Below are 22,017 nucleotides of genomic sequence, written 5' to 3' on the forward strand. Positions count from 1 at the left end.
ATCGACCTATATGATAGGTCTCTGCCATCTCCTACTTGCCCAGTCGTGTACACGATCGGTGTTTCCTCCATTCGTCTGGCTCATACCAAGTCCGAATCGAGCCCACCCTCTAGATTCTCTCATACCAAGTCCGAATCGAGCCCACCTTCTAGATTCTCACACTGAGAATACCAAGGTAGCCTTGTTGGTGGTGTCAGATTCAACTGGACACCGTCGAGGTTTTTTGGAGGCCGTTCGTGGTGCTGCGAAGGAGTTCTCGCTGTTGCGGAAGAGTTTGTGGCCGAGAAGATCGTTGAGGACGAGTGCTAAGAGTTCGTGTTGTGTTGTGGTTGTGTAGATCGAGTATTCGAGGTTGCTGAGTGTTCGAGCGGTCGCGCAACGAAGCATGGAGACGAATCTTCAAATGTGTGTAGAGTTTGCTCTCCATTCATTTGAGTTTATTTATGCTGTAATTTCTCTATATGAATTGTATAATCATTTTTTTGAAGTTGACTGTAAATGTATTGTTCATTCATGATTGTGATTTGGAATAATCTCGTTCCGTTGCTCATGGAAATCGTGAATACGATTTCCTTCAAACTTATTAATAATGGTTATATCCAGTGGACATAATATATCTACAGTGAGGGGAGTACAACCATTAGTTAATGAATGGGGGTTAGTTCGGTCTAATGAGTTTAGCCGACTAATCTTGGAGTCGTTGGAGCCCATGATCTGTAGGTCCCTGAGGTCGCCTTACTAGCTCGGAAATGGATTAGCTCTAGCATAATGTGATAAATTAATTTAAAACGTTCAAATTAGAACTAAACGAAATTGGAGAATTAATATTTAAATATGATTTAAATATATGAAGGTGGAATTGTATAAAATTAATTTAATATTTAATATTAAATTAATTACAATTATTTAAATTGTTTAAATAATTATTTATTAAGAAAATTAATTTATGAAATTAATTTTGTAAAATTAATAATATTTTCAATTTTATAAAACAAGTTGATTTATGAAATCAATTTGAAAAGTTGAAAAAGAAGAAAAACACAAAAATGGAAAATTGGGATTTTCCATCATCATCTTCAAGTAGCGCACCCATAACCTACAATCTTTAAGCTTCAATTACTCTAAGCATGAGCTACATCTCATACAGCTATCTTCCTTGCATGATGTTGAGGATCATACATTGATAAGATGTTGTTCAAATACTCGATGCAGGACACCAAGAGGGGCCTACTGACGTTCAGGCATGAAGTTGAAGGATCTCTTACCAAAGAGTTCCATGAGCACGTTGGATCGCTTCAATTTCATAGTGACCGAAATATAACAATATACATTCAAACGTACAGTTATGCAAACAAATCGTAATTAATGACATGCTATGAACAAGATATAACAAGAGAATGAGTTGCTATACCAGTTGAAGACGGTCTTCAAACTTCGGAACTCAACGCAACGGAACCCTCCACCCGATCAACCAATGCCCAGCAGTAGCGTCGACTACAACATCATGCACAATTGCACGAAATTCCAAACATCGCGGGGACGACACCTCCAGAAAAAGCCCCAAGTATTCTCGGAGTGAGAACCCAAAGCGTGGTCTTTAGTGAATTTAGTAAAGGAAGGAGGAAGCACGGATCGTGTAGGTAATAAGTAAGTGGGAGGGAAAAAGATGATATCGAATAGCAAAATGCTTATCGTTTAGGAGAAGCTACACGATCGTGTAGATTTTACTGAACGATCGTTTAGGAAATGGTATACGATCATTTAGCAAACTCGCACACTAACCGATCGTTTAGGGAAGCTATCTGATCGTGTAGGAACTAACGTGCGATCGTTTAGGCACGAGGTGGACGATCAGTTAGGTGGAGAATGACTATCGTATAGGCTCTCGAAATTCTTAAACGGTCGTTTACGATTCACCAGCACGCTCTCTCTATCTCTTTTGGGACGATGATTTAAAATGAAAATTATTTTCATTTTAATTCATCGGTTACAATAACCGATGTTGGCCCACTAACCCACGTCCAAATGTGATTTTTGGGTTAATTATCATATAATTAACAACTAAATATTAATAAATATAATCATATTATATTTTTAACCTATAGTTTGATATCACATATCTACTATAGTATTTTCTCCTCTACTTGATATAAATCATCTTTATATCTAATTTCCTCCAAAATAATGTATCTCATACATTTAGCCAATTATATCACATATAATTAATCAGTCAAATTATATCATATATAATCAAACTTCCTCTTGTCAATTTGAACATTTCAAATTAACTCAAACACTGGTTCTCGACTTTATCCAAGCTACCCAGGGGACCTAATGGACTTGTGGCTCGAAGCTCCAACGATCCGTGAATAGCTGACTAAACTCTTTAACGACGAGATCCATCATCCGTTAACTGTCAGGCATTCCACTAAAGACCAACAACTGAACTCTTCTTACAACAGATATATTTTTGTGTCCATCGAATATAACCAATCATGAGTACGATGACCCTTCACAGATGCACGTAAGTACAGCTGGGCCAAATTATTGTTTTGCCTCTGTAGTTACATCTCACTCCTTAAGTACCACTGATTCCTCTAATGAATAATACAACATAGTCTAACTATGTGTGAACACCTCTTGGACCAAGAGAAGATATGTGACGCCACATCGTTCAAGCCTAGCAATCAGCCCTTAAGGGAGCTATCTATCTACTTACCCTGCCTCAGGGAAGGAGTGAATTCCATCTTGTGTAGTTGAGTTCCCAACTTCTAAATCAAACGAATCCCCAAAATGGTAGGTTTGAATCAGTGACCTGGCCACTCGCACCCATACAAATCAAAGGACTGCACTCAATGGCAGGAGTTCCCAACTCACTAAGGATTGAGGTCATGTTACCTATGGTTATCCTAGTTAAGTGAAGTCTTTGTCAGGAACAGTGTTATATAACGAAGGTCTTATACAAACTCTTTGTAATAGGATGACCCCGCTCGCATGTCCCCAACACGAATGATCAAGATCAGATCATCTGTACAAGTCACAACACTTATGACCATTCCACAAAGCGGGCTGCATTCGTAGCGTTACCAGGATAAGGTTTCCCGCCTATATCCATATACTACAGACCATTTTGGTTATCACTCAAGACATGATCCACTTGTATGTCACATATAGATAACCAGGGATTTTATGTTTATTGGTTTGTGGTAAAACAAATAAAACAAGCAACCAAGCAAAAATACAAGATGTGAAGTAAATATCATATATCAACACAAGTGTTCGTACAAATTATTTACAAACTACAGAACACGAGACTTTAGGGCATCAACCCCAACAGGAGTCACTTTGTCTAAGGACATGTGTCCTAAGACTCCTCAAGAGGTTGAGAAGATGAGACGGATCCCATATGCGTCTACCATTGGCAGTTTGATATACGTGATGCTCTGTACTCGTCCAGACATCTATTACGTTGTGGGCATAGTCAATAGTATCAGCCTAACTGTAACGCTGAATTTATGCTATGATATGCACGCTAGTTCAAGCCTATTGATATGCAATAATGACCTGACTTGACTCACTTCATGCAATACTACTTCTAGATATGCATTATTCATTGATGTTCTTGTAGTATTTTGTACGTTGTCACAAGTTTCCTTACGTTGGAACCAAGTATAATTCCACCGCAAGTTTCTTGGTGTGATTCGAGGTCGAACACAGGGACTGTTTGAGGGTATTCCGTTATGTTTATGGTACATGCAACCAAGTTTTTCAATCTTTAAAAGTATAATTTGTGTACAAGTATATAAATTTGCGGTAAAGTAAAGGAAAACAATAAAGATGCGATAATAAAATAAAGTGCAGTAAACCTAAGCTAGATTGTACAAGATACAAACTTCATGATACAAGATGCTGGGGTCTAGGCTGGCTGTGAAGGTTATGCAAAGAACGTGGAATGCGGCAGCGAGTCTTATGTACCACGCAGAAAGAAAAAGATAAATAATATAAACATCGCAAGTTCTTAATTATGTTGAAGCTATAAATATGGTTCCACTTTTCTCTTAGCTTACACCTTTCAGTGATCGGTCGCGTTCCCACATGTCTGTGGTGAAACAAAGATGAACATAATGAACGCAAGGTTGCTTCCATGTCTGGAAGTACTACTCACTTTAGATAACACATTCTTCTAACCTTCTCTCGATAGATCAGAATAACATCTTCACTTCTGCTCTCACAGGTGAAGATGCCGTCTAGCATGTTTTAGCTAAATGCATTTTATCTCTTTAACACAGATTAAGTACTCGTTTAATTCATACTAACTATCAGAGGATTAAAAAGACATCATGGAGAAAGTGATTAACGGGGGAACGTAAATAGACAGAGAATGGAATATGAAAGCGATCGAGACATTTAATATTTCTATTGAGCGTTTGATACATGGTTTTGTGAATGAAGAGATAAAGAATATGAACTACAATGATGAAAAGGGACAGAACAGATACAAATAGCGCCAACGTCTCAGCACTGATTCAGATGGAGATCTGCTTGCCGGATTGGATTGGTTGGATGGTGGGATGAGCTTCCCTCTCAGGCTCGCTCAACCGGTAGCAGGGTTCTAAACACAGAGTTTCTCGGAAGGTATTTAGCAGAATAGATCTGAGACTCACCTCGGCCTTGTCTCTTCTTTTTCCCAGATTTCTTCAGTTAAGCACTCAGCTCAGCCTTTCTCTCAACACTTTAGTAGCAATTAGCCCCGTATCAAGTAGCATATTTTTCTGTGAATGCGATAGAGTATTTATAGATGAAGACCTTTGACCTCGACCTTGTGGTCCCCACTTTTTGTTATGAAAATTTCAAAGATGGAGGGATATTATTCCTTCTGTTATGCAATCAGACCGTCGAATCTGCACAATGGTTAGTTGTACACGTGTCACAATCCTCCGCTTTTGCATTGCTCTGCTGCATCTTTTGATCGAGTGTTCGTATGTGGTGTTGTTTTTATTACCGCATGCGGTTGAAAGTCAGCTCTGGATCGACTATCGCATTGCGCCGTCATTGCGTAATCGTTTTCTCAGTGTTGATTGACAGGCGCAATGTGACAGAGATGTGTTGGTCAGTTTTCCTTGAGCCTTGAGCTCAAGCGGTGACTTGGTTGCCTGCAAAACAGAGTAGAATTCTCCTTTTCTTCCATATTAATGGTGTCAGTGGGTGGAATTGCGATAATTCATAATTGTTGTATTTCTAAGCTAATTTTCATACAATTGGCGCATATTTATCCTCTTTTAGCTGCAATATCTAGATAGGGCAATACAAATAACTTGTATTTCTACAAGTTATCACACCCCCAAATTTAAATATATGCTTGTCCTCAAGCATATCTTCTACTAAGGCAAAAAAGCTCAATTCTTATCCTATATTTCTGTGTCAATTGATTGCTCCGAATGTTACATTTAAGCACATTACTTAACATCGCAATTTCTTCCTATCCTTGCGAATTGTTAACAAGCCATACTTTATTCTTCTATATAACAAAATTATGCTCAAAGATGCTTTTCTAGTTTTTTTTTCAAAATAGAATGTTTATCTCTTCTTGTCAAAACAACTTGATAAATCTAAATACAGTGGTAAAAACTTTTGCGTCATTTACTAAAGACAGTTGGTCATGATTACACTCTTCGTTTTGGCCTATCCCCATGGGTGTCATGCGAACATCCAACTTCGGTTGTGTGCCAATTTCAACTTTAACTCATGATATTCAGAGGAGTTGTCTCTTGCATTCTTTTATTATATAAATATATATATTATTTTTTTTCATTTTCATATTGCGTTGATCTTGGAAACCCACCTTCGTTTTGGCTTGCTCATACGGGTGTCATACGAACATCCAACTACGAACAGGCTCCTTTCACAACTAAACTCTTATCAGGTTGGGAACATTTTTAAAGGTTTCCCTTGCACTGACATTGGAGTTTTGCATAATTTTTTTTAGGCAGAAAATGAATGTATTTTCTTAAATACTGCATATTCTTGATCTTATCTGCTCAGACCTTCCTCACCCCCAAATTTAAAGATGAGCAAGGTTCTCATTGCGTTGTTTGAGTAGACTAGACAAACACTTAGAAGAAAAAGTTCAAAAAGAAGGTTTGAGCAGAGCTTTGAAAAATAAAAGGTAAACTACTGCTAAATTAAGAAGTAACTAAGTGTTAGTCAGAATTTACTAAGTGTGGGAAATGTTTCTAAGTATAAACATATATTACATCATAGCGACACAATGAAGAACACAAAAGTAAAAGATTGAGAACATCGCAAATATTGACAAAGGATGATAGAGAAAAAGGTACAAGCAAAAAGTGGAGTGAATATGTACTCATTGTATTAAATATTAACAAAGTATACAAGTAATTACAAATGAACGCAATACAAATTTTTTTTTGTTGTTGCCTATACAAGTCAAAGAATTTGATTAACTAATAAAAGAATAAATGAATTTTTCTTTCCAATTTGATTCAAAAGGGAGCACGATTTAAAAATACGCACCATACTTTCATTAAACGCAGACACATATTTGTTGAGGACGGGCAACACACATGTACTCCTGCAACACGCCCCTTAACTAGACACATTTCTGGAGGATACCTCAATGTAGTGCATTTAGCTAAGGATGGGCAAAGAGCACATAAGTGCGCAACACACCCCTCAACGCAATGCATTTGGTGTACTGGATGCACGGTGTCTCTAGGCACCACCCACTACGCCCATCATCTCGTTACATATCAGTTTATATTCTTTTGTTAATTCATCAAAAACGCAAGTCGGAAATACTTTGTAGTGATTCATCCATTCATTCACAAGAATTATACAATCGACACTACTAAATTAAAGGAATGGATACATGCAAAATTAAACTGGAAGGGAATACAAAAAGCATTAAAAATTAATTCTAATAGCAGTAAATAACTGAATGTAGAAAGCGGTAAAAGAAAGCTGTAAAGAAAGAAAGTAAACATAGATAGGGATGTTGATTGAAAAAAGTTCTTAGAATTACCGCAATCGCTTCCCCTGTAAGGGGTTTAATCCTGCTTGCCCAAGTCAATGTTGTCCATGCGTCGATTGAAGTTGCCTCTATAGTAGGGCTTAATTCGTTGACCATTGACTTTAAATGCGCCGTTCCCATCTAGAGTTGTTAGTTCCACTGCACCGTGAGGAAAGATTGTCTTGATTCGAAATGGCCCCGACCAGCGAGACTTCAACTTTCCTGGGAACAATCGCAAACGTGCATTAAATAGTAATACCTGCTGACCTTTGGTGAATGTCCGGTCGCTTATGCAGTCGTCATGCCATTTCTTGGTTTTCTCCTTATAAATCTTGGCATTCTCATAGGCGTCCCTTCGCCATTCGACCAGCTGGTTCAATTGTAGCTTTCGAACTTTCCCCGCACTTGCTAAATCAAACTTCAGCTTCTTGCATGCCCACATTGTCTTATATTCCAACTCGAGCGGCAAATGACAAGCTTTTCCAAAGATCAGGGCATACTGGGACATGCCGATTGGTGTTTTATAGGCAGTCCTGTATGCCCACAGAGCTTCATCAAGCTTGGGTGACCAATCCTTCCTGGAAGTATTGACTACCTTCTCCAAGATAGTTTTGATCTCTCTGTTAGAAATCTCTGCCTGCCCATTAGTCTGTGGGTGATAAGTAGTCGTAACTCGATGGCTGACGTTGAATTTAGTCAACAAGTTGTCAATTATGCGGTTGATAAAGTGAGAGCCCTCATCACTGATTAAGGCCCGTGGCGTCCTGTATCGAGCAAAAATGTTCTTCTTCAGAAACTTTGCCATTATGGCCACATCATTCTTGGTACATGCAATGGCCTCAACCCATTTCAATACGTAATCAACCGCAACCAGAATATATTGATGACCTTGGGATGGTGGAAACATCAAATAATTCAACCTCTAAGATTGACATCAATGGAATTTCATTTCTTTTAGACATATTCCCCGTCCTCTGACACCTGCCGCATTGCACCACATGAGCATGGTCATCCTTAAACAGTGTTGGCCAGAAGTAACCGCACTGTAAGACCTTCGCTGCGGTCCTTTGCCCCCCAAAATGTCCTCCATACGGGGACTCATGACAGAGCTCTAAATGTGCTTGGCTTCATGCTTAGAAACGCATCGAAGTAATGTATGATCAGGTCCTCGTCGATATAAGAATGGATCATCCCATAAATAAAATTTGGCATCATGTCTTAGCTTCTTCTTCTGCTGGTATGTATAGTCATCTGGTATTTCATCGCAAACGATGAAGTTTACTATGTCCGCATACCAGGGAACATTAATGTCTACTGCCATCAGTAGCTCATTGGGGAATCTTTCCTCAATATCTTTTTCTATCCTTTGAACCTCGCAATTCTTAAATCTAGAAAAATGATCTGTGACTTGGTTCTCGGTGCCCTTCCGGTCTTTAATCTTTAGGTCAAACTCTTGCAGGAGCAACACCCACCGTATAAGTCTTGGTTTTGTATCCTTCTTTGTCATCAAGTACTTAATCGCAGAGTGATCCGTATACACCACAATGGTTGTTCCGATTAAGTATTGTCGAAACTTTTCCAGTGTAAACGCCACCGCGAGCATTTCCTTCTCTATGATTGTATAATTCTCTTGTGCATCATTCAAAGTTTTACTTGCATAATAAATAGGACTTAATACCTTATCCTTCCGCTGACTCAAAATTACGTCCACAGTATATCCGCTAGCATTGCACATCAACGCAAATGGTTGCGTTCAATCTAGCGCAACCAAAATAGGTGCAGAGACGAGCGCATCTTTCAATGTGTTAAATGCTTTGGTGCATGCGTTGTCAAAATTATACTCGCGGTTAGCTTCGAGGAGTGCACTTAGGGGTCTTGCGATCTGAAAGAAGTTGCGAATGAATTTACTATAAAACCCAGCGTGTCCCAGAAAGCTCCTAAGTGTTTTTACGTTCACTGGTAAGGGTAACTTGGAAATTGTGTTGATCTTAGCCTGATCAACTTCCAAACCTGCCTTAGAGATTTTGTGACCCAGAACTATTCCTTCTTCCATCATAAAGTGGCATTTTTTCCAGTTCAAAACAAGATTTGTTGCCACGCATCTCTTCAAGACCTTTTCAAGGTTTGAAAAACAGGAGTCATAATTACTGCCCAAGACTGAGAAATTATCCATGAATACCTCGAATGACTCCTCTAAGTAATCTGAGAATATTGCCATCATGCATCGTTGAAAAGTGGCTGGTGCATTATAGAGTCCAAATGGCATGCGTCGGAATGCGAACGTACCGAATGGGCACATGAAGGTTGTGTTGTCTTGGTCCTCCGGTGCAATTGCTATTTGGTTATATCCTGAATAGCCATCAAGAAAGCAGAAGAATTCATTCCCCGCAAGTCTGTTTAACATCTGATCAATGAACGGGAGTGGAAAGTGGTCCTTTTTAGTGGCCAAATTCAGCTTGCGATAATCCATGCAAATCCTCATCCCCGTAGTCGTTTGTGTAGGAAGCAATTCATTTTTGTCATTAGTGATGACTATCATCCCCCCTTTCTTCGGAACACATTGCACTAGGCTCACTCAACTGCTATCAGATATCGGGTAGATGACACCTGCGTCCAGCCACTTTACTATTTTTTTTTTTAGGACCTTCTTCATGGCAGGGTTCAAGCGACACTGCCTTTCTACTGATCCAGACTTTCCTTCTTCTAGACGAATCTTGTGCATGCAATATGAGGGACTGATTCCTCGAATGTCTGCCAAGGTCCATCCAAAGGCTTTTACATTATTTCTTAGGATCCGTATGAGTGCATCTTCCTTCTCCTTACTCAGCGATGAAGAAATGATAATAGGTAACGTGTCGTTACTTCCTAAGTAAGCATACTTAAGGTGCACGTGCAATGACTTTAACTCTAACACAGGTGGTTCTTTCAAAGATGGCTTAATGCGTTGTGATGTACGTTCAGATAACTTGAGCAGCTCAAAATTTGATTCAACATGAATTGTGGTGCAGTCTTCCTCCAACATTGCGCCAATAACTCTAACACGCATTAAGTACATTGAATTTTACTTTCTGATCGTCGACCCTGATGGTCAACTCTCCTTTCTGCACATCGATCAGCGCTCGCCCTATGGCGAGAAATGGACGACCCAAGATGATAGGAATTTCTTGATAGAACTGACTCAGAAAACTAAGTTGCTAAGTAGGCCATCTGACTCAGGAAGTTCTTGACAGAACTGGAAGGTATTCCAGATATGTGTAGGCCCATTACCCTTTATTGTGATAATAGTAGGGAGTTTCGAACTCCAAGGAGTCAAGAAGTCACAGATGCAGCAAACACATAGAATGGAAGTATCATCTGATCCGCGAGATAGTGCGTTGAGGGAACATGATCTTCACGAAGATCACTTCGGAGCACAATGTTGCTAACTCGTTTACGAAGGCTCTCACGGCTACAGTGTTTGAGAGTCACCTACGAAGCATGGGTCTACAGGATCACCCAGGCTGGATTAGGGCAAGTTGGAGATTTTCTTGTACTCGGCTTTTATGCCCTAGTTTATTATTTTGTACTAGTTTTATGTATACCTCACTTCGCTTTAGGAAAAGTTGGAGATTGTTGGGATTAATGCCCTAAAATCTCATGTCCTGTAGTTTGTAAACAATTTGTACGAACGCTTGTGTCTGTATGTAACTTTAGCATATATGTGGTGACATACAAGTGGATCATGTCTTGAGTGATAACCAAAATGGCATGTAGTATATGGATATAGGAACGAAACCTCATCCTGATAACGCTACGGATGCGGCCCGCTTTGTGGAATGGTCACAAATGTTGTGACTTGCCACAGATGGTCTGATAACACCGTTCATAACAAAGACTTCACTTCACTAGGATGACCATAGGTAACATGACTTCAATCCTCAGTGAGTTGGGAACTCCTGCCATTGAGGGCGGTCCTTTGATTTGTATGGGTGCAAGTGGCCAGGTCATAAATTCAAACCTACCATTTTGGGGATTCGTCTGATTTGGGAGCTGGGAACTCAGCTAACAAAATGGAATTCACTCCTTCCCCAAAGTAGGGGTATGTAGATAGATAGCTCTCTTAAGGGCTGATTCCAGGGCTTGAACGATGTGACGCCACACACATTCTCCTGGCACGAGAGGTGTTCACACATAGTTGGACTATGTTATATTGTTCATTAGAGGAATCAGTGGTACTTAAGAAGTGAGATATAACTATAGGAGCAAAACGGTAAATTGGCCCAACTGTACTTACGAGCATCTGTGAAAGGTCATCATAACTCATGATTGGTTATATCCGATGGACACAGAAATATATCTGTGGTAAGAAGAGTTCAGCTGTTGGTCTTTAGTGGAGTCCTGATAGTTAATGGATGGTGGATCTTATGGTTAAAGAGTTTAGTTAGCTATTCACAGACCGTTCGAGTTTCGAGCCACAGGTCCATTAGGTCCCCTAGGTAGCTTGGATAAAGTCGAGAATTAGTGTTTGGGTCAGTTTGAAATGTTCAAATTGACAAGAGGGAGTTCGATTATATATGATATGGTTAGACTGGTTAATTATATATGATATAATTGGCTAAATGTATGAGATACATTATTTTGGAGGAAATTAGATATAAATATGATTTATATCAAGTAGAGGAGAAATTACTATAGTAGATATGTGATATCAAACTATAGGGTAAGAATATAATATGATTATATTCATTAATTATTAAATTAGTTAATTATATGATCATATGCCTAAAACTTCTCTCAGACGTGCGTTAGTGGGAGCAGCTGCATTCGGTTATGGTAACCGATGAATAAAATGAAAATTTGTTTCATTTTGCAAGAGTTCGGAAAAATTGGGATCGGTGTGAAAACGTAATGATTGCATAGTTTGAGAGTTTATACGATAGTCTCTCAACACTTAAACGATCACACACCTCGCGCCTAAACGATCGCACGCTAGTATCTAAACAATCACTTAGCTTTCCTAAACGATCGCATAGTGTGCTACATTTTCTAAATGATCGTCTACCATTTACTAAACGATCGCTTAGTAAAACCTACATCATCGTATTTGTTTATCGTCTATACGATTTATACTTTCTCCAACCTTTACCAAATTCACCAAAGACCGCACTTTGGATTCTCACTCCGAGAATACCAAGGGCTCCATTTTGGTGGTGTCGTCCCCGCTACTGTTCACTTGTTCTTGAGTGGTCGTGTTGCTGCCGTTCGTTTATATGATCGTACTACTATAGCCGACTAGATTGCTGGGCGACAGAGCGCGCATAGAGGTCTTCTGCTGCGTAAGGGTTCCAAAGCTCGAAGAGGGTCTTCAACTGGTATGAGAACTTTTTCCCTTGTTTTTTAGTGTTCAAAGCATGCCTTTAATTAGTGTGTATTGCATAATTGTCTGTTAGAATGTATGTGTTGTATTTCGGTCATAATGAAATCAGAAAGATCCGAACGCACTCGTGAATGCTCTTCGTTAAGAATTTTTTCAGTATTATCATTGAAAAAGAATAATCTTGGGTACATCATTAATTTGCTAAAACTTGATTGGATTTAAAAGCAATTCACTTATAGAATTTGTTTATAATTTCAGAATGACGAGTTCGATTATACAATTGTTGGCATCAAAAAACTGATCGGGGATAATTATGTGACCTGGAAATCAAATTTAAACACAATACTTGTGATAGACGATTTACGACTTGTCTTAATAAATGATTATCCTCCCATTTAGAGCTCTAACACAAATTGAACTATTCGGGAAACATATGATAGATGGATCAGGGTGAATGATAAAGCCCATGCTTATATCCTTGCTAGCTTATCTGATGTTTGGCGAAGAAACATGAGGATATGTGTACTGCCAAAGAGATTATAGAATCTTTGCAAGGGAGTTTGGACAATTGTCCTTCACCCTGAGGCATGATGCCATCAATTACATTTACAATAGCCGCATGAAAGAGGGGACCTCAATTCGTGAACATGTCCTGGACATGATGGTCCACTTTAATGTGACAGAAGTAAACGTCGCTGTTCATTTTCAGAAAATTATGTTTGTTCTATAACAATTTCTGTTAAGAATCAAATTGTTAAAAGCCATTTGCAAATATATAGATATTTAAAAATGGTTGGATCAAAGTATAAAAAGTTTAAAGATTTCTAGATTTGACTGTAAACAAAGAGTTGTTAAGACAGGTTAGACGCGTCTTACTCAAAGAGTTGAGAGTACTTCAATGTAGTGGAAGGAAAGTGTGCTTCCTAGTCATTATTGAGAATAAGATGCAATCCCATATAGGTTAATTAAAAGTTATCGTACACTAACATGTTTACAATGATTCTCTTGGCTAAAGTATTTGAGAATCACCTAGTAAGACTAGGAATACCAGATTAATAACCTAGGGCAAGTGGGAGAAATATCGGATACGGGATACCGAATGGGTTTTCTGTATTTCTCTTTAAAACTTAGAAACCCAGTCTTATATATTGGATATATAAGTTACCACTGGAGTTTTAGTCCAAGTGAGAGTTTGTTGGGTTTTATGTCCTAAAACTCGTGGTTTGTAAACAATAGAAATTATTCTGAAAGTTCAATAAGGTGTTATTGAATAGATGTTTTGCTTATTAGAAATCCAATAAACCTAAAAGTCTCTTGACTATTATATGAGTATTTGAAATTTATGTGGAGACATAACAGTGGATCAAGTTCGAGTAAATAGTCAAAATGATTTATAGTATATGAATAAGGTTGGGTACCTTATTCTGGTAACACTATTGGATGCGACCTGCTCTATAATTGTTACAAAGAGTTGTAAAGTGCTACAAATGAAGTGATCCTAATTCGTTCATGTTATGACATGAGGAGTGGGGGGTGTCCTTGTGCAAAAGGGCTTGTACAAGATCGAACCACGAAATCAGTCACTCTTACTTGATAACATTGTTTACTGTTTAGTACTGACTATTTCAAAGCGATGACCTAGGTAACTTGACCTTAATCCTGAGCTAACTATGAACTCCTGTTTATTCGGATTATCCTTAATTTTGCATAGGTAAGGATTGGCTCAACAATGTCGACTCAATAACCTCCCATTACAGGGGTAAGACCGGATAGATAGTTGGGGACATAAGGTGCAAGATGAAATTCACTCATACCCGCTGTTAGGGATAGTAGAGAGGTTGTTCCCTTAAGTGTTGATTCTGATTCTTGAACAAGGGGCCCCACCCTCTCACTGGCTCGAGAGGGGACTTGATTTGTTGATTGGATCACAAAATAATTGTTCATTAGAGGATCAGTGAGACTTAAGGAATAAGAGGTAATTCGGGGTAAAACAGAGATTTGACCCAACCGTTATTATGAACAACCTGTGAAGGGTTAACTTACTAATCATGGTTATATCGCGTGGACATAATATATCTACAGTGAGGGGAGTTCAACTATGACCTTTAGTGGAGTGACCCATTAGTTAACGAATGGGGGGTTACTTCGGTCTAATGAGTTTAGTGGATTAATCTTTGATCATTGAAGCCCATGATCTGTAGGTTCACGAGGTCCCCCTACTAGCTCGAAAATGGATTAGCTCTAGAGTAGCATGATAAGTTAATTTGAAACGTTCAAATTAGAATTAAACAAAATTGGAGAATTAATATTTAAATATGATTTAAATATATGAAGGTGGAATTGTGTAAAATTAATTTAATACTTGATAGTCAATTAATTAGAATTATTGAAATTGTTTAAATAATTATTTATTAATTTTATTAAGAAAATTAATTTATGAAATTATTTTGTAAAATTAATAATATTGTCAATTTTATAAAACAAATTGATTTATGAAATCAATTTGAAAAGTTGAAAAAGAAGAAAAAACACAAAAATGGAAAATTGGGATTTTCCATCATCATCTTCAAGCAGCTCACCCATAAACCACCATATTTAAGCTTCAATTACTCTAAGAATGAGCTGCATCTCATGCAGCTATCTTTCTTGTATGAAGATCTTTTCAATTTTATAAAACAAATTGATTTATGCAATATATTGAAGAGATTGGAGCGAATTTGAGGCAACAATCAAAAGAATTTTTCTGAAAATTCGGTTGAAGAAGGAGTTCTTCAAGTGGGTTACTGCTGAGCTATTCTCCAAGTTCCCTTGATTCCAGCTTATTTTGAGTCCCAAAACTCAATCTAGAGCACCAAGAGAATAGTGGGGAAGATCTTGTGGTGGCCTACAACAAGATTTGGAGTGATTTGTAGCTAGAAATCGAGATTTCAAGAGTTCTACAAAGGTATGACTTGAAACCCATTTATTTCTGCTATAGCATGCTTTATATTTTGCCAAAATTAATGAATTAAAGTGCTTATTGATCCTTGTCGCTTCCGTTGCTGATGATACAGTCCAAAAATTGGTATCAGAGCATCATATAAGTATTCAATTTGGTTTAATTTTGGTGTGGTGGGTGTTCTATATGAGTTATATGAAACTGCTGCATTGATATGGTTTTCTGAGTTTTGGCTTTTAATTTCTCTTTGATTTCTCAATTAAATTTGTAATTGGTTCTTGCTTGATGAGCTTATATGTGTTCTCAAGATTCTGTAATTTATTTGGAGTCATTAGAGTTGAAATTAAACTGTAATTGAAGAAACAAATGAAGAAAGTCGAGTTGCAGATTCCAGTTTATCAGCCTCTGCTCATATCGTCATTGAGGTTCAGTGCTAGACGATCGTTTAGCTTCAGGCACTAGACGATATGAAGAAAAGCTAGACGATCGTGTAGCTACAGCCGTTGAGCGTTGAAGTGTTGTGCGCTAGATGATCATGTATTTGTAGGAGCTAAATGATGCATTTGATGTGCTATACGATGGTGCTACACGATCGTGTAGCTTCTCGTGGGAGTTAAACGATGCATTGAAGAGCTATGCAATAGCACTACACGATCGTTTACCTTTGAACGATAGCTAAGCTATATGTTGAGGTGCTATGCGATACATACACACACGTTCCACTACTATTAGTGTTTTGTTGGTCACCTAATGGACTATTAATGAATATTAGGTGAAATGGGATGCTCCAGAATTTTATATTCCTAATAGCAGAAGCAGAGGTTAAGCCACCACCAATAAAATCGAACACAACAACAACCAATTCTAGAGGATACACTTTCTGTGCTTCTTCTAACCAACGGGACACCTAAACTCTTGGCAAGTGAGCTTGGTTCTTGCTTCCTGACGGAACGGATTTCCCTCAATGGCGAAATTCGGCTTCAACCCACATACTGTGTCTGATACTGGCTCACATCTGTCCTGCTAAACTGGCACTCTTGACGCAACTGTGAAGTCTTCAATCTAACCCTCGTGTCTTTCCTCTTTGTTTTGTCCGACTCCACTAAACAAAAGTGGCTTTGATACCAAATATCACGGTCACACTTCTCCAATCGTACGGCACCATGATTCACCCATGATCATGGTCAGCCTTAAGAGATGCTTAAGTCTCAATTCACTTTTTGCTAAACTCTTTGAAGCTTCGTCCGACCTTAGGCGAGGATATTCCATCCTCAATCAAACTGAACTCATGTGGAACTGAACTTCATTCGGCCATACACGTCGCCTGTACATGTATTTTCCCTCATTTGCGACTCTAATCGACTTTCTCTACTCTAGGCCAAGTCCTGAGGCTTGACCTTGCCCATATATGAGGTTAAGGTCATCACAATGTAATGTCACATCACTCTTCATCATCTTGGTTCCCAAAAACACGCCCCCCCCACGGTTCTACATTGCTTCGTAACTTCACCAACATGAGTTCTCACCCTTTTTTGGACCAAAACAGGCTTATAACCCTCTACCGGAGCTTACCGGGTGACTTAGACACTTATCGGAGCTTTCTAAGACATAACAATGCTTACCGGGCTCTACCGGCCTATTTCGGTGCCTACCGAGCTTCTACCGGCCTAATGGTCTCTTACTGGGCTCTACCGGACCATCACACTGCTTACTGGGACCACTTAAGCAAGTATCGGGCCAATCGAGAACTATCGAGTCCCACCAATGCTTTAGGATGCCATCCCGAGTGTCGAGATATCATCAACTTTCTCTCTCCTTCTTGGGCACGCTTATCGAGAACCATCATCAACCGACCTATGGACTACAATACAACTCGGGACTTCACGGACATCGATTCATCCGGACATAATCGAGAGTTAGGCCTTTCTGAGCCATTGTCGAATCAAAATTGCATACCGGGTGCTACATCGAACCTCTGGCCCATGGGAAGGGGTACAATGCTGGCACACCCATGCCGTCCGACACTGTTCATGAGATCCCATTCTCAATGGAAGACGCCCAAGACACTTGCCTTGTAACGCTTGCCCACGCCATGATATACGTATGTGCCATGGGGTAGCTCACTTAGGCTACAAAGCCCAAGGGTGGTGGAGAGCTGACACTATGGCTCCCCCTATAGTGCATTCTAAACATTTTCCTCTTTTCTACCCATGCATATCAAATGTGACGAACTGTCACACACCAATGTAGAGCGCTCGTCTGAACTCCGATTGACATGAAATTCGACATGCTTTCATATCTTATCAATATGCATCTAACTCTAGAACCACTCGTCCAAACTCCCGACGGAACCCCACCTTCTGAGGTCACGGCCTGGGGCCCCATCTGGCCCCCACGGAGCTTGTCACTGACACCACCAATGACACGGTTACGTGTCTTTCTGCTTAATGATCAACATGGCATGCTTGCCCACTTATGTTGGTGTGTTGGATGATGCATTGTCCTCCTCGGTCACATCATGACGCTTCTCTTGGCCCTCTGTCTTTGCTAGATGTGTCGACACTCATGTGTCACCACTGTACTATCTGCACAAATGGGGTCACAATCTACTATCTCAAAGTTAGATTGTGACACTTGGCCGGGTTGTGGGTTTTGCGTGGAAGGATGAAAGGAGTCGTGTTTTGGAAGGGTTTCACGTTAGTTGTGGGTGAGTGGACATCTGGAAATGAAAGGAAAAAGAAAATGGGGGAGAGGGGAGAAAATGGGTTTTTTTTTTTTTAAAAAAAAAAAAAAAGCGGATCTTTAATGTCGGTTTTAAACCGACATTAAAGGTATACCTACAATATTGGTTTAAAATCGACATTAAAGATCCACTTTTATTTTTTTTAAAAAAAAAATAAAACCGACATTATACATCCGGTTTCACTTTTTCCAACCAACATTAAAGCCCAAAATTCTTGTAGTGGATGGACAGTGATAGACCACTATTTGTATCTATCATGACACAGATAAACACAGATAATAGTCTATCGCAGTCTAGAATAGTCTATGATATTTTGCTATTAGTTGTAAATATGTTTAGCAGTTTTGTCATTTAAAATAATTTCTCTAATTTTTATGTATGATTTTTTTTAGAAAAAAGTTGTAATATTAGATGGATATTCCATATATGTAGAATAATGAAGAATGGGCTCAACTTTGGTTTTTTCCACCGTGAAATTCGATCTCATTCCATTGTAGCTCAATCATATATATTCAACAAAGATTCCAAAACCCATGTTTATACATAAAAAACAGCCTCTAGCAAAATTCTTTATGCTACATTAAAATGGGGTAGGAAATTTAATTATAGTATTAAATTGGATAATTATTTTAAATGGTAAAACTATTGAAAATATTTTTAAATATTACCAAATGTCACTATCTATCTATCACTAATCGATAGTAATAGACATCTATAAATATTATATGTATCTTGGTGTCTATCAATTATAAATAGTGATATTTTGTTATATTTATAAATAAGTATATATATTATAAATATATATATATATATATATATATAATATATATATATATATATATAAACCATATCAAAATTTATCTCCTTCACGATCTCTTATTTTCTTTCCCTTTAAATCTGGAATAGAGCTTAAAAAATAAAATAAAAAATAAAATTGATTATCTACAAACAAAACAATATTTACTAAATTTTATATGATTGTAAGAAAGGTAAAAACACCACAAGTTGCTAAAGCGAGCATAGCTAAATTGACTTGCAAACATGTTAGTAACCACAAGATCTATAGTTCGAATCTCACTACCTCTAATTGTATAAAAAAAAATAACACCAACAACTCAACCAATCATGTCGGTAATTAATACATCATTTAATGAGGGGGTAATAAAGCCCCAAAATCTAATTAATGGTCTAAATTGACATACCGTTGAGAGTGCTTTATGTAACTCATAAATCAAGACGGTTGTCAACTTCATTTTTCACCTATTGAAAATAAACTCAGTCCATGTCTACACCACATTTAACTAAACTATGTTGGATCTTATTTCAACCATCTTTACATTACTAATAGCATCGAAAATGTATTATCTGGCTCCACTTAATTCGGGTTTGTACTTGAATTTCATGTGTTTATTTGGTTATTTTTATAGGTATCGAGCATTTAAGAGGTATAATTGACCATAAGAAGTCATTTGGGGTTAATTTGGAGAAATTTGAAGTCAAATCGAGTATTCAGGCTTTAAAGGAGGTAAATTACTAAAATACCCCTATACTGAGTATCGCAGTGCTTCCTCAAATGTATAGCTACTTTCAAAGGAGGTTTGAATGCATGCCCAGGAGTGTCACAACACCCGCCCTACGCCTTTGCACTCCGCTACAAGGTAGTAGCTAAAAACATATAAGAGCATTGCAACGTTGCCATAAGTGTTGCAACACTACAAATTGATGGAAGAGGAGCTCCACGCGCGCATCTGGCAAAAACTTGAGGAGCGTTGTAACGCCGCTCCTACATTGAGGCTTATGCTTCGATTGGAGCGTTGCAAGGCTGTCCTCAATATTGCAAAGCTACACCTATTTTATAAATATGATTTTTTTTTGCCGCCTAGGTCAGATTATCACGCTGATCTACCAAGCCAGTTCCCACACCAGTTTCTCTCCTCTTTTATTCTTTTTTAGTCTGAGAATGTATAAAACGATACCTTGACATTTTTCATAAATATTATGAGCTAAGGTAATCATTTCTAGTTTGGGTTTAGGATTTTCCTACCTATTTGATGTATTTGTAAGTTTTTGAACAAGTTTATTGTAATAGTCAGATTTAAATATATTTTTGGATGTTTATGGTTATATTATTAGACGCTTGAAAATTTTATAATTATCGGTTTTGATTGATATTTGATATGTGACATTTAATCTTGCGTTAATCAACTAAAAGCAGTAAGTTAGGTTAGCTTGCAAATCATTTAGATGAGTATTGTTCTAAGTAACCTAGACTCAAATCAACCGAATATTTAATTAAAGTTGTTCCTATTAAATGTTCAACCTAATTTTGTCCTAGTTCTTAATGCAATTAGGCCAAATTAAATTATAATGTTGTTCATCAATTTAAATGGACTAATTAGTTGTTTAGGTCGAATTACTGGTTGTTCCAATTAATTTGGTTAGGTATAAACAATTGATTGACTCTACTAATGAGAATTCTATGATCAAATGAATTGAATAGGAGAATTCTATCACAACCCAAGCTAGGCTTTCTTAAATTGAATTTCATCATTTTATTTTATTTTATGAATTTAAATTTATTTGTAAAAACAATCTTCAAACCCTTTAGTTACACTTGGATTGAAAACATTTTAATTGAGAAACTCGAGGATTCCCTGAATTCGAGTGACTTAAATAATGAATAATCAGTAACATTGAATTCTGCCTTTTTTGTTTAATTTTTTTTTTTTTTTTTTAAAAAAATCAACGTTGACATGAAATACTCCATAAAAAAAGGAACCAACATTTGTGGACAATGTTGAACATTTCTCAACTCTTAATTAAAGCTGGTCAATTGAGCCCTAATTTAGAACAAATTCTAACATCATAGGAAGTGCCAATTCCAAACTACCACGTGGCATTCAAATTACTTACTTGTGGCATTACACGTGTCAAGTAGTGATTGGATTGTAACTACTATATAACCCCAACAAATTTGATTTTCTAAATCAACAAAACACTAAAACCATTTTCACCGAGTCTTTAATTAACCCTCAAGTTCTAAGCTCCTAATTTCTGTGTTTTTAAAATTCATTATAAAAAATAATGGATAACTCTCAAAAAATGAAATATCATGCTGGAGAAGCCAAGGGTCAAACTCAGGTTTTTAAATTTAACCATCTTACTCTTTTATCAATTCATATTACATTATTATATTTTTAATATTTTATGGTAAAATTGATTATAAAATGATTTGGTATCAATTGTTTAATATAATAATTTTTTCCTCAATGGGTTTGTGTGTGTTATTTGTTAATATCACTTTTTATTCTTTTATTTCATGGATTCTATATTGCTTTTATTAGTTGTGTTGAAGCATTTCCATGCCTAGCTTGTACGATTAAGGAGTGATAGAGTAACATATTAGTTTGTGTTGTTATGCAGGAGAAGGTGAGCAATATGATGGACAAGGCAGCTGATGCAGCTCAATCAGCTAAAGAATCAATGCAAGAAGCAGGGCAACAGGTGAAGGCCAAAGTACAAGGAGCTGCTGATGTTGTCAAGGATGCAATTAACAAATGAAAACGTCATCTATTTGTACTCTTTTTTAATTTTTGAAGGTTTCAATTTTGTTCTTACTTAGACTTATTCTCTTTCCTTTTGTTGAATAAAGCCATTATTATGTAAGAGCCTTGAAAAAAAGTCACATATGGCTCATAAGCCTTTTCTGTCAATAAGAATTATGGCTAGTTGACATGGGTCAAAACCTAGTTTGTTTTTGTAGTCTGATTACAGATTATAATTATGGCACAAAAATATAAAGAAAATTAAGCAAAAATATCAATTTGTATCTCTGTATTTTGGATTTTTTTTAGTATTATTTTTAAAAAATTATTGGACATATAAAGTTCTTTTGAAATCTATTATTAAAATATCGTAGTTTCATTCATCATCGTGAAGAGATCACGAGA

General features: G+C 37.5%; 1 protein-coding gene across 1 annotated transcript; it reads left to right on the top strand.

Moving 5' to 3' along the window:
* The first annotated feature begins 21,072 nt into the window (after positions 1-21,072).
* On the top strand, positions 21,073-21,800 carry LOC120080474 (uncharacterized). Its single transcript, XM_039035135.2, has 2 exons — positions 21,073-21,208; positions 21,491-21,800. The coding sequence occupies exons 1-2, from the start codon at positions 21,152-21,154 to the stop codon at positions 21,626-21,628; spliced, it is 195 nt and encodes a 64-aa protein (XP_038891063.1). The 5' UTR covers positions 21,073-21,151; the 3' UTR covers positions 21,629-21,800.
* Positions 21,801-22,017: the final 217 nt, after the last annotated feature.

Source organism: Benincasa hispida, chromosome 6 (genome assembly GCF_027475165.1).
Source record: "Benincasa hispida cultivar pf3 chromosome 6, pf3_genome.v1.1, whole genome shotgun sequence".
In the NCBI taxonomy this organism is placed as follows: Eukaryota; Viridiplantae; Streptophyta; class Magnoliopsida; order Cucurbitales; family Cucurbitaceae; genus Benincasa; species Benincasa hispida.

Excerpts from the sequence above, each read along its gene's own strand:
- LOC120080474 (XM_039035135.2), top strand. The coding sequence starts at position 21,152 with ATGGATAACTCTCAAAAAATGAAATATCATGCTGGAGAAGCCAAGGGT. Across the intron at positions 21,209-21,490 it reads AAGCCAAGGGTCAAACTCAG|GAGAAGGTGAGCAATATGAT; the intron begins GTTTTTAAATTT and ends GTTGTTATGCAG.